At 46.6% G+C, this 15,343-nt stretch overlaps 1 protein-coding gene across 1 annotated transcript; it reads right to left on the bottom strand.

The window, feature by feature from the left end:
• Positions 1 to 666: 666 nt before the first annotated feature.
• On the bottom strand, positions 667 to 14,793 carry LOC309364845 (zinc finger protein RFP-like). Its single transcript, XM_081902797.1, has 8 exons — positions 14,102 to 14,793; positions 13,127 to 13,222; positions 11,473 to 11,703; positions 10,497 to 10,519; positions 8,822 to 8,937; positions 6,368 to 6,394; positions 5,282 to 5,308; positions 667 to 2,110 (listed from the first exon to the last, which is right to left on the bottom strand). Exons 1-8 carry the CDS (start codon positions 14,492 to 14,494, stop codon positions 1,575 to 1,577), a joined length of 1,449 nt encoding a protein of 482 aa, XP_081758923.1. The 5' UTR covers positions 14,495 to 14,793; the 3' UTR covers positions 667 to 1,574.
• Between the last annotated feature and the right edge of the window lie 550 nt (positions 14,794 to 15,343).

Raw genomic sequence — 15,343 nt, 5'->3', positions numbered from 1 at the left:
ATATTAGGATGCTAAGTTCCTAACAAGTTAGGAAACTTGTTTTCAAATTGTTTTACAACTAGATGGGCTGGAGGAAGTTAGAAGGAAATTGTTACTTACTTTGATGGCTTTGTCCATGATTAGTTTACACAATTCTTTATCTATCTTGTTTCCTTATCTTGTTTCTTTAAATTGCTGCTTTTAACTGGGTCTACCAATATTTTATGTTTCATTCTTTTTGTAAACCATTCTAAGATCTCTTTTTCAAGAATCACATGGTGTATAATTTTTATGAAATAAATAAAATAAATACCCAGAAGTGGCTAAAAACGCCTCCAGACAGACACTATGTATTTTGTGGAACGTTTGCACCAGAAGTTTACAGTAGGTTTTAACATTGAAAGCAGGAGTCAGCAACTTTTTTCTGCCATGGGCCGGTCCACCGTTCCTCGTGTAGTAGACCAGGCTATATTTTGAAGAAGAAAAAATGAACAAATTCCTATGCCCCACAAATAACCCAGAGATGCATTTTAAATAAAAGCACGCATTGGGCTGGATCTGGCCCCCGGGCCTTAGGTTGCCTACCCCTGATTTAAAGATTTGAGCATTTAAAGTGGAGCTAGTCACCCACTCCAACTCAACAAACCCACTTAACGAAAAAAAGAACCTGACTTTCCTGCAGAAAGTGTCTAAGAAATGCATTAAAAAGTGTGGGCTAACTTAATAACAGGGAGGCACGCATACACTCTGAAAGCAAATAAGGAGATTTATTTATTTATCCATCACCTTTTGAAACGAAAGAGCCACAGAGCGACTTGTGAAAGGTTTAAAGACAAAAAATACAGCAAATATTCAATCGGTTAAGACTAAAGTGTTTATCCGAATAATCAATGAAGGGGTTTTGTACCCCGTCCAACCAGGATGTGGATGAACGCAGAACAAACGTCTGTCTGTCGTTTAACTGCCACACCAGCAAAGCAGAATGAATATTCGGGAAAGACTAGATAAAGCCAAACCTCCATGTAAGCAAATGAGGGCAAATGCTCGATAAATGTGTTGCCCTGAGGGGCCCAGACTGTAGCCTCTTGCTTGGCTCTGAGAAAAGCATATGTTATGTACTGAGATGAATAGGACCCAGAATGCAGCAGTCTGATTGGTCCTAGAACAATAGGATTCAGAATGCAGCAGTCTGATTGGTCCACAGGAGCTACCCAATCCAGCTGCAGGTGGAAGTGTATCCGCAACCTGATTGGCCTACAGGTGAATCCCAGAGTTAGCCAATCACGTGGGGCCCATTGTGTAAATAATGTATATAAAGCAGACATTCTGGGGGAACTTCCATTCCTCCTCACCACTATGAGCTGAATAAAGAGCATGAAATCCACTCTCGACTCCGAGTATATTTCAGCAAAGATCTGAGGTGGGGAACCTGTAGCCCCACAGATGTTGGTCATCGTTCCCACCAGCTCCTAGCCAGTATGAGTGATTATGGGAGCATCTGGAGGGGCGACAGATTCCCCACCTCAATGCTTGGAGTCGACAGGGCCTCCATAAATGGTGGTGTGTGTGGTGTAAATGAGGATTCCCCTCAAGATTCAGCAATTCATTGTGACCCCTGAGACCACCTGGAAAAAGGGCAGGATCCTCTCCCCGGAGAATGAGGCTGAAGTGAAAGCAAAGATCAAGCCACCTGAATCGGCATCAAAAAAGTGGACCTGGCCCCCTTCATAGTCCAGGGACACCCGGATCTTCCTGGGCTCACAGCTCAAGGCCAAAGGTGTCCACTCAGGGGAAGTTAAAGCAAACAGCTGGCAAGGCCAAGGCGGACCGTGCGGTCTCTTCCCCACAGCCCAGATGCCTTCCTTCGGACTGAAGCTGAAACACCCCTTCCTCCTGAGGGAAACTTGCGCCACCCCTAAGGCCCACATTGCCCCTTCCTCCTCTTCCACCCCAATCTCCCACCAGTGTCTTCCTGACACAAATCTCTCACAGCCCAGTACACAGAATTCCCGGTCAAATCTCCCAGGGTTCTCAGGCAGGCCCCGATATCCGTCTTCCCATCTCACGCTGGTCAGGTCCTCTGAGAGAACCAGGAAAGGGTGTGCCGTGTCGGGATCCAGAATCACGTTCACTGGAGGGGAAAAGAGAGAGAAAGGAAAGAAGGTGAGCGGCGTTAAAAAAAAGAGAGAGAAAAAAAGAAAAGGTTGAGCTTGATGGCTGCCGAGTGACCAGGGCCTCCCCAGAGCCATCTACGATACCATACAATACCCTGTGTCCAGGGCAGCTGTTTATCAGCTCCATCTGGTACGCAATCTGAGATCCTACCTGCCCGCAGACTGTCTCGCCAGAGTGGTGCACACTCTGGTTATCTCTCGCTTGGACTACTGCAATGTGCTCTATGTGGGACTATCTTTGAAGGTGACCTGGAAACTACAACTAATCCAGAATGCGGCAGCTAGACTGGTGACTGGGAGCGGCTGCTGAGACCATATAACACCGGTCTTGAAAAGCCTACACTGGCTCCCAGTACGTTTCCGAGCACAATTCAAAGTGTTGGTGCTGAGCCTCAAAGCCCTAAACGACCTCAACCCAGTATACCTGAAGGAGCATCTTCACCCCCATCATTCAACCTCAGGTCCAGCTCCGAGGGTCTTCTGGTGGTTCCCTCACTGTGAGAAGCCAAGTTACAGGGAACCAGGCAGAGGGCCTTCTTGGTAGTGGCACCCGCCCTGTGGAACGCCTTCCCACCAGATGTCAAAGAGAAAAATAACTACCAAACTTTTAGAAGACATCTGAAGGCAGCCCTGTTTAGGGAAGCTTTTAATGCTTAATAGGCTATTGTATTTTAGTGTTTTCTTGGAAGCCGCCCAGAGTGGCTGGGGGGACCTAGCCAGATGGGTGGGGTATAAATAAATAAATAAATAATTACTATTACTATTATTATTATTCGATATGATACGATAATCTTTATTGTCATTGTCCCATACAGAACGACAAAATTGAAAAATGTACCTAAAACATTCAAAACCAACAAGCCTGCTATCCCAGCTATCCCAACCTGGTTAGCTGCCTAAAAACTCTGATACCCCATTTTTAAATACAATATACTCCCATAGAGACTCCCTACACTGCATTTAAAACCAAAATTGCATTTGGGTAGAAACTGTTTCTCATCTCCTCCTCTTCCTCTGCCTCCTGCTGAACTTGTTCGTTCCCCCCCTCCTTTTGGGACTCGCCCACACTTCCGCTGTTCCCGTACCTACAAAGTGTGGGTCCAAGCGGTTTTCCGCTTGGCCCACTCCCTCCCCATGGAAAACCCTTCGCCTGAAGATTCTGGATATTCTGGATATATTATTTATTGACTTTGATTATTAGTACAGTTATTCCATTCGTTCTTCAAGACATAATAAGCTACACACAAAAAACCAAAATAATTCAACATCAAACAATACTGCTACATTAAGTATTAAAATCTTTAAGAGTGACTTTCCTCTACCTCATTGTGGCTCCTTACTACTTCTTTACTTTTTAACTGTGTCCTTTTTCTTCTTTTAATTCATTGATCATACATAATATACATTATCTATTGTTATCTATTTTGAGAAAAGTAAAGGTAAAAGGACCCCTGACTGTTAGGTCCAGTCGCAGACGACTTTGGGGTTGCGGCGCTCATCTCGCTTTACTGGCCAAGGGAGCCGACGTTCGTCTGCAGACAGCTTCCGGGTCATGTGGCCAGCATGCCAGGCGAAGCCAGAGCAGCGCGCAGAAACGCTGTTTACCTTCCTGCCAGAGCGGTACCTATTTATCTACTTGCACTTTGACGTGCTTTCGAACTGCTAGGTTGGCAGGAGCAGGGACTGAGCAACGGGAGCTCACCCTGTCGTGGGGATTCAAACCGCCAACCTTCCGATTGGCAAGCCCTAGGCTCTGTGGCTTAGACCACAGTGCCACCCGCGTAGTAGTCAAAGCATATTAAGGATTTTGTTTGGGTGGGAACACTGTTTTTCTAAATACACTTTGTAAATTTTTTTCGTTTGATTGGTTCCTGATTACCTTTGTCATTTTTGCTACTTCTAAGTATTCACATAATTTAATTTGCCATTCTTCCTTCGTAGGTGTTTTCTCTCCCTTCCAATTTTTAGCAGTCAGCATTCTCGCTGATTCTTATACCCTTCGTCTGAAGATAACAGGGTGGTTCACAATATAAAAGCACAAAAATGCATCACCCTCGCTCAGCTTCCACACTGGGAATTTAAAGCAGAACAGTCACACTGAGGGCTTGTCCACACTTGCCTCCTCACCCCACTTTTTCCAGGCACCCTTTCTTCGTCCCCAGAGACTTCCCCACAAACACCTGCTCTTTAAAGCTCAATCGGAGCAAATGGCAATCTGCGGGAAAACTTGAATTGATGTTTGCTCTGATTAAGCGCTAAAGAGCAGGTTTTTGCGAGGAAAGCGCTAGGGCAAAACAAACAAATACTCGAACGCTTTTAAGCGCAGAACCTGTGCCTAGGAAGCATGGGGCAAAAGGTAAATGTAGATAAGCCCTTAGTTAACGCGCTTTTTTATGGGGCTTCCATGGTCTCTCTCTCCTCCCTATAAATCAGCTCTATCACTTTAACCCTTCCTTTTTCAATAGCATCTCAGTTGAGCCAGTTTCTCCCCACCCCATCAACTGGGGTGAGAAGGATGAATCATAGCTGAGAGTGCAGTAAAGGGGGAGGGAGAATTTGATACTTCCCCTCACATTATGGTCCCATTGAAAACTTCCCTCTTCACAACATCCGGAGATGGAAAGAGAAGATTCTGCCCACAGGGTTGCAGAATGTTGTTTGGAATCTATTAAGTCTGGAAGAACTGCGATTATATTGGCAATTTAAAGCAGAAGAGCAATGACTGGGTGCTGGCAATTTAAAAAAATGTTTTAACTGATCTTAACATCAAAAATGTTTTTTCTTTCATGTAATTATTTTTTTAAAAAAGTTTTTATTTTATTTTTAATTTGGTAGTGGTGGTGGTTGGTGTTTAATTTTACTTTGGAGTTTGCTTTCCTGGGTTCCATTGGAAGGAATATCAATATAGGCATTTAAAAAGAATAATAATAATAACAGTAATAAAACAATCCACATCTGCAATCTCTGTGAGCCATTACTCTGGTCTGCCTCTATCAGTCAGGTTCTTTGACATTTTTGAAATAAAGGTGTGTGGAACCACCTGCCAGATGCAACCTCATTATAGATATTTAAGCCTTCATCACCATCAAGAGTTCCCCCATCTCCTACATTTTCCTGCTGATAGTTACCTTTGCTCAATGTTTCCTTTGCCGGCTCTGTTTTTTGGGAATAAAATGTGGACAAAGTGAGATAATAATACATATAGCAAGTATGTCAGTTCATGGGGGAAAAAAGAACGACGAAAGAAACACAGAATACTGAGATGAGCATTTTAATTAGAAACCTAGGAAACCATATAACAAGGCTGAGAATCACAGAATCGCAGAATTGGAAGGGACCCCAAAGGGCATGTAGTCCAACCCCCTGCAATCTAATTTAGTATTGTCTACACCAGAGGTTTTCGACCTTTTGGAGTCCATGGCTGCCTTGAGCAACTACAGTGGTACCTCAGGTTACAGACACTTCAGGTTACAGACTCCACTAACCAAGAAATAGTACCTCAGGTTAAGAACTTTACCTCAGGATGAGAACAGAAATCGTGTGGCGGCAGCAGTGGGAGGCCCCATTAGCTAAAGTGGTACCTCAGGTTAAGAACAGTTTCAGGTTAAGAACGGACCTCCAGAACGAATTACCGTATTTTTTGCTCTATAAGACGCACCAGACCATAAGGCGCACCTAGTTTTTGGAGGAGGAAAACAAGAAAAAAAATATTCTGAATCTCAGAAGCCAGAACAGCTGCACAGTGAAAGCAGCAATCCCTCTTGCTGTTCTGGCTTCTGGGATAGCTGCGCAGCCTGCATTCACTCCATAAGACGCACACACATTTCCCCTTACTTTTTGGGAGGGGAAAAGTGAGTCTTATAGAGCAAAAAATACGGTAAGTTCTTAACCCGAGGTACCACTGTACATTCTTTCTGCAGCTTCCCTGTGGGGCTCAAGAGCCCAGTTTTTCGCCTCTTGCTTGCAGAGCTGGCAGCCTCTTACCCTTTTTTGAACACCCTCCCTTGTGGAGGTTTCCCTCAGCCTCCTCTCCTCTCACCTTAGGAGTCCTCAGGCAGCCTCACCAAAAACCGAAACTGCATCATTTCCTCCCCACCTTTCACCTGGAGCAATGCAAACACCTTCCTCTCCCCATCTCTCATTTAAAAAAGGGACTCCTCCCATCGTCTCCCCTCACCAGAGTTTTGCTTCCCATAAAACTACCACAAAATTACCTTTGCGCAGTGCTTCTTCCAAAGACTCTGTTATGGGAAGGAAAGGAGGACAAATTTACTCCAGGTGAGTTACACAGCAACATGAATCAATCACAAAATAACTCAGTACGACCAGCATTTAAATGACACTAGTGAACAAATCTATGCTTCTTCTTTTTTAAATTTGAAAACTGCTTTAGGTGCAAAGGGAGGCAACTTGATGGAGAGGAAGAATCAGAGGAGGAGGAGAAGAGTTTGGATTTGATATCCCGCTTTATCACTACTCGAAGGAGTCTCAAAGCGGCTAACAATCTCCTTTCCCTTCCTCCCCCACAACAAACACTCTGTGAGGTGAGTGGGGCTGCAAAGAAGTGTGACCAAAGTCACCCAGCAGCTGCATATGGAAGAGCGGGGAAGCGAACCCAGTTCACCAGATTACGAGTCCACCGCTCTTAACCACTACAGCACACTGGCTCCATGGTTACGTTCTCCCTCTTCTGTCAGAGGCAGCATGGCTGTGAATACCAGTCACCAGTGAATTGCAGAACAGGAGAGTGCTGTTGCACTCTGTTCCTGCTTATGGACTTGCCAGGAACATCTGGTTGGCACCTGGGAGAAAAGGATGCTGGACTACGTTGGCCTATGCCCTGATCCAGCAGGTTGTTCTGATGTTTACGTTATGTTCTTGTACAGCTGGGCTTTTGCTTTTCAAATATCACTCCAAAGAAGTGGGTGGATTCATTAATGGATACGGAAGTTGCCAGACAACAGATTCCGTCCCTTCCATTTCCATGTCCACCAGGAGAAATGTTCTAGTCCAGAGATAGCTGAGGTTCTCCAGATGTTGCTGTGTCAGGAGTTCAGCCTACACTCAAGTAGGACCCTGGCAGAGACACATGCCCAATTGGCATGTTCTCTCCCCCCCGGTCTTTCGTTCGGGAGCTTCAGAAGCTTTCTTCAGCCCAAATATCACAGCGACTGATCCCAGCCGACACCGGCACACTTAGGGATCCACAGAGTTTGCACAACTTGCGTAACAGACCTCAGCAACTCAGCATTTTGGCTAATCTACTTTATTTACATATAAACACACACGGAGCACTGCAACATGGCTCCCTCTCTCTCTAGCATCAGGCAGCAAAAAGAAAAAGAACAAAGGACAATAGTCCCACTTCACGGAACACAGTAACACACACATCCTGTCTCTACAAAATAAAAAAATTCCTTCCAGTAGCACCTTAAAGACCAACTAAGTTAGTTCTTGGTATGAGCTTTCGTGTGCATGCACACTTCTTCAGATACACATGCTTTCGTGCATGCACACGAAAGCTCATACCAAGAAATAACTTAGTTGGTCTTTAAGGTGCTACTGGAAGGAATTTTTTTATTTTGTTTTGACTATGGCAGACCAACACGGCTACCTATCTGTAACTGGAACATCCTGTCTCTGTCACTTCCCACTCTGAGGATTCAAAACATACACCGTCATGTGATAGACAAAAATCCCATGACTGCAATCATGGAGCAGGAATTCTAACATGCTGGACTCCATCCTGGCTAGGGCTGACATGAGCAGGATTCTCCCCACAGGACCTGGAGGGAACTGCATTAGCTACCCCTGCTGTAGTCCAACACGTAATCATCCACAAAGAGTTGAGACTGGTTGGGGGTAGTCTCTTCCCAAGGAGGAATGGGGAACCTCTGGTCCTTCTGGGGCTATTTGGACTATGATTGTTGACTATGTTAGTTGAGACTGGTGGCAGTTGGAGCCCAGTATCTAGAAAGCACCAAACTGGCTACTCCCGTGCAGTTTAATATGCACAGATGCAAGTTTAGAAACCATATATTAGATGGAGTCAATAATAAGCCACGTAGGAGCTAACTCCTAGGGGCTGTGAGGGTTTCAGCCCCCACAGTTTGAGGGGGCTGGGCCTCCACAAAGTTGATGGGCATTCCCATTCAAATGGTGCGTGTGCACTGTGTCATGTGATCAGTGGGGCGGGGCTTACCTGGGCCCCACAATATTTTATTCAAGTTGGCATCCCTGATAAGCCAGTATAATGTGGTCTAGTCTGTGGGTCTCCAAACTCTGGGAGACGCTTCTTCCTCTTACAGAGCTACAGTTCTCAGAAGGATTTGATTGTTAAACCACTTCCAAAATTGTAGCCTTGTGAAATGAGAAGATGTCTCTGCACTTTTGACAAGGTACCATTCCCAGGATTCCTGGGGGGGTCGGAAGCCATGACTGTTAAAGTGATCTAATAACAGTGCTTCAAATGTATGGTGCAGAGGTGCCCTTTGATGAGGAGGATCCTTTTACGAAAGACCCCCTGAGCCCCATTTTAGGAAACGGGAAGAGGTGTGACACAGCCTCACTTGTCAGACACCTGGGACATTGCAGAGAAAGCCAGCCCCTAGCTTTGCATGCACCCAATCTGGAAAACCCGCCCGCCTCCTAGAGTTGTCCCCCAATACCTTCAATTTCTTCCATGACCTTTTTGAGAACCAGACTTTTATGAGAGTAACTTCTGAGTCCTTCCTCAGGCCCTGGAGAAAGCTCCACCACCTGCCTCAGTTGCCCCTCCTGATACCTGGAAAGAAGTCGAGAGCCAGTTAAAAGAATGGTTTGAAAGCACTGTCTCCTCCTGCAGGCCTGAATCACAAGGAATCCATGACCCTACAGATATTGTTAGACTACAACTCCCATCAGCCCCAGCCAGCATGGGCAATGTTCAGGCGTGATCGGAGCTGTAGTTCAGCAGCACCAGAAGAACCGCAGGTTCCCTTATCCTGTTGTAGTATGAAGCGGCAGACCGGATATTTTATTTACTCGTGACAAGGCTCCTTCAGCAATACCTCAGTTTTCGAATGTCTCCATTGTCAAACATTTCGGTTTATGAACTCCGTAAACCTGGAAGCAAATGCTTCGGTTTCCGAACACACCTTGGAAGTTGAATATGCCACGCAGCTTCTGCTGTGTGCAAGATCCTGAAGCCTAATTGTCGACTGTTTTCGGTTTTTGAACGTTTCTGAACCATAGCTGTCAACTTACAGATTTGAAAATAAGGGACCAGCAGCCTTGAAAATAAGGGATCAGCAGACAAAATAAGGGATTTTCCGAACACAGGTGTGTTCAACTTCTGAGCCCCTCCAAGCCAACGGCAGAAAGCCCAGCCAGCAGCCAAATGAAGCCTCAAGTGGTGGTTCCCACAGCACAGCAACCCGGCAAAGGGGATGCAGCAAGGAAAACCACCGTCACATCTCTGCTGGGAAGCGCTGAGCAAAGGCGAGTCCTCAGGCAACACGGCCAACTTGATCAGCACAAGGCATGCAAGCTCCACCCCCCCAGTCGTTCTTAGACTCCTTATTGGGTGAGCAACGCAGCCAAGCAACACAGTTGGAGCCTCCCTCCTCCCTGGCTGACAGACAGGGAGGGAGAGGAGCTGCTTCCTTTGAAACCCGGGAAATTTAAGGGACATCATCAATAAGGGACAGCAGCGGGACACAGCGCTGGGATAAAGGACTTTCCCGCCAAATAAGGGACACTTGACAGCTATGACTCATGACAAGGTTCCTTCAGCAATACCTCGGTTTTCGAAAGTCTCCATTGTCGAACATTTCGGTTTATGAACACCGTAAACCCGGAACCAAATGCTTAGGTTTCCGAACACACCTCGGAAGTTGTATATGCCACGCAGCTTCTGCTCTGTGTAAGATCCTGAAGCCTAATTGTCGACTGTTTTCGGTTTTTGAATGTTTCAGAACTCAAACGGTCTTCCAGAATGGATTACATTCGAAAACCGAGGTACCACTGTGATTGGTGAGTGAGTGTTAGAGGGCGAGACAAAGTGAAAGCGAAAGAGAGAGAGAGAGAGAGAGAGAGAGGAGTCCACTGCTCAAAACCTTTCATTTCCTTTTGACCTCACTGTTTACGATACTGCCCCTCCCTCTCCAACTATGTAGCTATGTTCCTGAAACTCATGGTAACAACATCAGGTATCCGATCAAGGGAACAGTCATCCATGAAAGCTTACATGCCCTAATAAATCCATTTGTCTTTAAAGGTTTCGCAATATCCTTTGTTGCTTTTGCTGCAAGAGACTATCAAAACCAGAAAGAACAGCAAGCGGAGAGAGTAAGAGTCACATACCTGCTCAGGGTCTTTTTTATGTCCTGAAAGAGAGAAATGGGTCTCAGGTTGGGACAGGGGCATCTGTTAATCCCACTTTCCTGCAGCTTCTGATTTTTGCAGCCCTAAATGCAGTTATCGACGTTTCCAAAACTATTTGCATTTTTCTATGCATTCCCCCCTCAAATATACACATTTTTGTACATCAATCTTCCATAATATAATGCATTTTGATGCTATTTTCATGGATGTGTACATTTTTACCTCATTACAGGCGTTTTTGTACACAGTGTTTTGCTGGAGACGTGCGCAGCAAAATTCAGAGAAGTGCGAATTTTGAAGGATGGCTGTGTCAGTTGCCTTGCTTCAGACTTATTTAATAATTCTTATACAGTGGACACTCGGGTTGCGAACATGATCCGTGTGGAAGGCATGTTCGCGACCCACAGCGTTACTAACCTGCACCTGCGCATCTGCACATGCGCGGGTTGGAATTAGGCGCTTCTGCGCATGCGTGACCGCCAAAACCCGGAACTAACTCATTCAGGTACTTCTGGGTTTCAGTGGTCCATAACCCGAAAAAATGCAACCTGACACGGCTGTAACCCGAGGTATGACTGTGCAGTGGTACCTCAGGTTAAGTACTTAATTCATTCCGGAGGTCCGTTCTTAACTTGAAACTGTTCTTAACCTGAAGCACCACTGTAGCTAAGGGGGCCTCCTGCCACGCCGATGGAGCACAATTTCTGTTCACATCCTGAAGCAAAGTTCTTAACCCAAGGTACTATTTCTGGGTTAGCGGAGTCTGTAACCTGAAGCGTATGTAACCTGAAGCATATGTAACCTGAGGTACCACTGTACAGTGTTAGAAGCTGAGATAGGAAAGATAGGAGGTAAATGACTCCTTAAACCTAGGTTATGGGCGCAACAATGGAATGTCTAGGCGCGTTTTTTTTCCTAACAAGGGAGTGGGATCCATCTCTGTCTCAAGTCTCACCTGCAAGAATTTGCTGTCTGGCTGCTGCCTCTTCCTCTCCATGTCGCTGATAAGTGTGTTGAGGCGGAAAGACTCATCGGAGAGGCTGGCAACATTTTCTTTCCATGTCTTCTCAACCTCTCTCTCCAGATCTCCTAGCTGGGCCAGCCAACGGCGCTCGTTTTCCTTAAGGAACTTCTGCATTTGCTTGAAAACACACCTGATATTGAGTTTCTCCACTCCCACCTGCGACTAGAGCGGCAAGGGGGGAAAGAGACATAAGGAAAGGTGGCAAACAGTGGAATAGGAGGCTGGGTTGTATCCAACGATGCTGTTCCACTTGCACAACACACTTCTGTTCACACAACAGAATTCCCCTTTCCTTTTCTACAGCCCCCAGGCGACCTCAAATCTGCTCCAGGGGGATAGAGGAACTTCCAGAGCAGATTTTTAGGGGGATGAGTGGGGAGGACATACAACCTCTCCAAATTAAGCAACAGTGTGTGCCTGTAGCAACGAATTACAGTGGTACCTCGGGTTAAGTACTTAATTCGTTCTGGAGGTCCGTTCCTAACCTGAAACTGTTCTTAACCTGAGGTAACACTTTAGCTAATGAGGCCTCCCACTGCTGCCGCGCCACCGGAGCACAATTTCTGTTCTCATCCTGAAGCAAAGTTCTTAACCTGAGGTACTATTTCTGGGTTAGTGGAGTCTGTAACCTGAAGCGTATGTAACCTGAAGCGTATGTAACCCGAGGTACCACTGTAATTTGGCACATGATGCTTCCCTTCCTCTGGCAAGTACTGACGGTCTCCACAAGACCCGTACCCATGTATTCTCTTAAAAGGTTTTATGGGCACCTTATACCTCAACAGCCTGCCACGTCCAGCGGCGGAGGAAGCCTCTTGGGCACCTGGGGTGCCATGCCAAGGGGCGGGGCAAACTGCCCACAGGGGCAAGGCAAACTGCCCATAGGGACGTGGTGCGCACGGGGGACAGGATGGGACTGCACGGCACAGCCACTGTCCGCCCACTGCCTCCCCCCAGCTGTAGGTCAGCTGAGGCCCCACGGTGCACCCTGTCTCTATTGGCACTGGTTACAGATAGGTAGCCGTGTTGGTCTGCCATAGTCAAAACAAAAATTTTTTCCTTCCAGTAGCAGCTTAAAGACCAACTAAGTTAGTGTATCTGAAGAAGTGTGCATGCACACGAAAGCTCATACCAAGAACTAACTTAGTTGGTCTTTAAGGTGCTACTGGAAGGAATTTTTTTTTGTTTCTACTGGCACTGCATGTCTGTCCTGTCCCTATGGGCATCCCTATTAGCGTGGCGGTGATCCACCCAGGGGGGATTTTGTCAGCCCCCCTCAGGGATGACACCTGGGGCAGACCGCCTGCACCGCACCGCCCGTTCTCTGCCACTGGCTATGTCGGTTCAAAATGTGCATTGAGGATAGTTTAAATTGCTTGTTTTAAATTGCATTTTGAATAATTCAGTCATTTGGAAATGTCTGGGGGAGCATCTGCTTTGCATGTGTCTACAATGACAAGAATGAGCTTGTGTGAAATTTGTAGTACAGTCGTCCCTTGGAAGTTGAACGGAATCTGTTCCAGAAATCCATTCGACTTACAAAACATTCATCCCCAGTACTGGAGCTGGAGGAACAGATACCTACTAAATATTTCTGCTTCTTCTCATCTTCAGCCTGTTCCCGGTGTAAAATGTTTTCTTTCTTTTTCTCCAGGGCCTGGAGCTGGGCCTCGATTTTCCCCTGCACAAACAGAAAAAAAGACTTTTGCTTAGTCAGCCGGTCCAGTTTCCCCCAACTGAGTTCCTTATAAAGCCTTATAAAGTCTGTATCGATGGACTGTAGATGAGGCCCAGCTCTTAATTTCAAAGCTTCCTGGTGTTGGCTGCCGGGGCGACGACAACGACAACATCACCACCAACACAATCCTCTTGTGATTCGCTACATGACCCCACCTCTATTTGGTATACTTAGATTGTAGGTCTTTCATTTCTTTAAACACTTAAACACTGTATATGCCGCTTAACTACAATTGTGCTATTATTATTAAACATTGGGAAATCAAGAGGCCTTTCCAACCTATTGCAAATCACCTACAGTTCCACCAGCAGATCCCAAACTACCTTCTGCCTAGGTAAAGGACCCCTGACTGTTAAGTCCAGTCGCAAACGATTCTGGGGTTGCGGCACTCATCTCGCTTTACTGGCTGAGGGAGCCGACGTTTATCTGCAGACAGTTTTTCCGGGTCATGTGGCCAACATGACTAAGCCTCTTCAGGCAAAACCAAAGAAGCACACGGAAACGCCGTTTACCTTCCCGCCAGAGTGGTACCTATTTATCTACTTGCACTTTGAGGTGCTTTCAAACTGCTAGGTTGGCAGGAGCAGGGACCGAGCAACGGGAGCTCACCCCATCGCAGGGATTTGAACTGCCGACCTTCTGATCGGCAAGTCCTTGGCTCTGTGGTTTAACCCACAGCGCCACCCGCGTCCTACCTTCTGCTAGCGCTGGCTTAAATAAAAGAACGGCAATGCTCTCCACACCATGTGCCATTTCAGACTCATCTATTGTGTCTCCTCCTGCTCTATCTATCTGGACCCCCAAACAATGGCAATTCCCTACCTTATACTCCTGGGCAGCCTCCTGCACAGGGACGACGTGATGATCTCGGTGCTCTTTGGATAGGTTGCAGATCACGCATATGAGGACCTGGTCATCCTTGCAGAAGAGTTTGCAGGGTTCCTGGTCCCCCTTACACAGCTCAGACTTTCCCCCCTCCTCAATTTTCCTGATTATTTCGACCAAGTTTGCCAATTTCCTGTTGGGCTTGAATTGCCGTGGCTTCAAGGCTGCTCTGCACTGAGGGCAAAAAGGGTTCTTCTCCCGCCCGTCTCTCAGGCAGGCTTGGCAGAAATTGTGCCCGCAGTTGGTAGTCACTGGATTTTCGAAGTAGTCCAGGCAGATGGAGCAAGTCACTTCTTCGCGAAGCTGCTTCTCAGGGGTTCCTGCTGCCATGGCTGCCTCTCCCTGGGTGAAAAGACAGCCTTGGTTTCGTTTTTCTGATTCCTGTTACTGCCAAGATGTTTACTCTCCTGCTTCTACTACAAGGGAGGGCAAGCTCTGGGGCATACAAGAGCCCCACTGAGGATAACAATGGATTAAGCCTTGCCTTTATTGTGCTCGCCACATCTATTTTTAATAATGAATTGGGGAGAGGCAATAGCTCCTTTTGGTTTCTGTTATGTTCCTTCTCCTCCCTCCTTTTAACGGACAAACAACTCTGTCCTTCCCCGCCCCTGCTGAGGAGTTGAGAGAGTGAACTAAGGTTTCTCACAATCCCTTTCTTACTTCCTTAACAAAAGCGTCAGACCCCTGTCTCAAGAAAGAGGGAAGTGGCGTTCCCTTTCTCTGAATAAAGAATAGGTGGGGGCAATAGTGGTAGGGGGGAGTTCTTGGCCTCTCCTTCCTTGGAGGTTTTTAAGCAGACGTTGTTGGACGGCCATCTGCCATGGATGCTTTAGTTGAGATTTTGCATGGCAGGAGGTTGGGCTAGAGATGAGCCTTGAGGTCCTTTCGTTGTAGGGAACCAGTGGGGAAGGGGCCCTCTTTGGAGCCAACTACAGTGGTACCTCAGGTTAAGAACTTAATTTGTTCTGGAGGTCCGTTCTTAACCTGAAACTGTTCTTAACCTGAAGCACCACTTGAGCTGGTGGGGCCTCCCGCTGCCGCCGCACTGCGATTTCTGATCTTATCCTGAGGTAAAGTTCTTAACCTGAGGTACTGCTTCTGGGTTAGCGGAGTCTGTAACCTGAAGCATCTGTAACCCGAGGTACCACTGTATAAGCTAAACAAGCTATGGCATAG

This window comes from Podarcis melisellensis (assembly GCF_964234715.1).
Source record: "Podarcis melisellensis genome assembly, chromosome: 2".
NCBI classification, from domain to species: Eukaryota; Metazoa; Chordata; class Lepidosauria; order Squamata; family Lacertidae; genus Podarcis; species Podarcis melisellensis.
Note: the sequence above shows the minus strand (reverse complement) of the source record. Positions and strands in the feature narration are given on the sequence as shown.

Excerpts from the sequence above, each read along its gene's own strand:
- LOC309364845 (XM_081902797.1), bottom strand. The coding sequence starts at position 14,494 with ATGGCAGCAGGAACCCCTGAGAAGCAGCTTCGCGAAGAAGTGACTTGC. Across the intron at positions 10,520-11,472 it reads CAGACAGCAAATTCTTGCAG|GACATAAAAAAGACCCTGAG; the intron begins GTGAGACTTGAG and ends TCTCTCTTTCAG. Across the intron at positions 8,938-10,496 it reads ATAAAAAAGACCCTGAGCAG|GTATCAGGAGGGGCAACTGA; the intron begins GTATGTGACTCT and ends ACTTCTTTCCAG.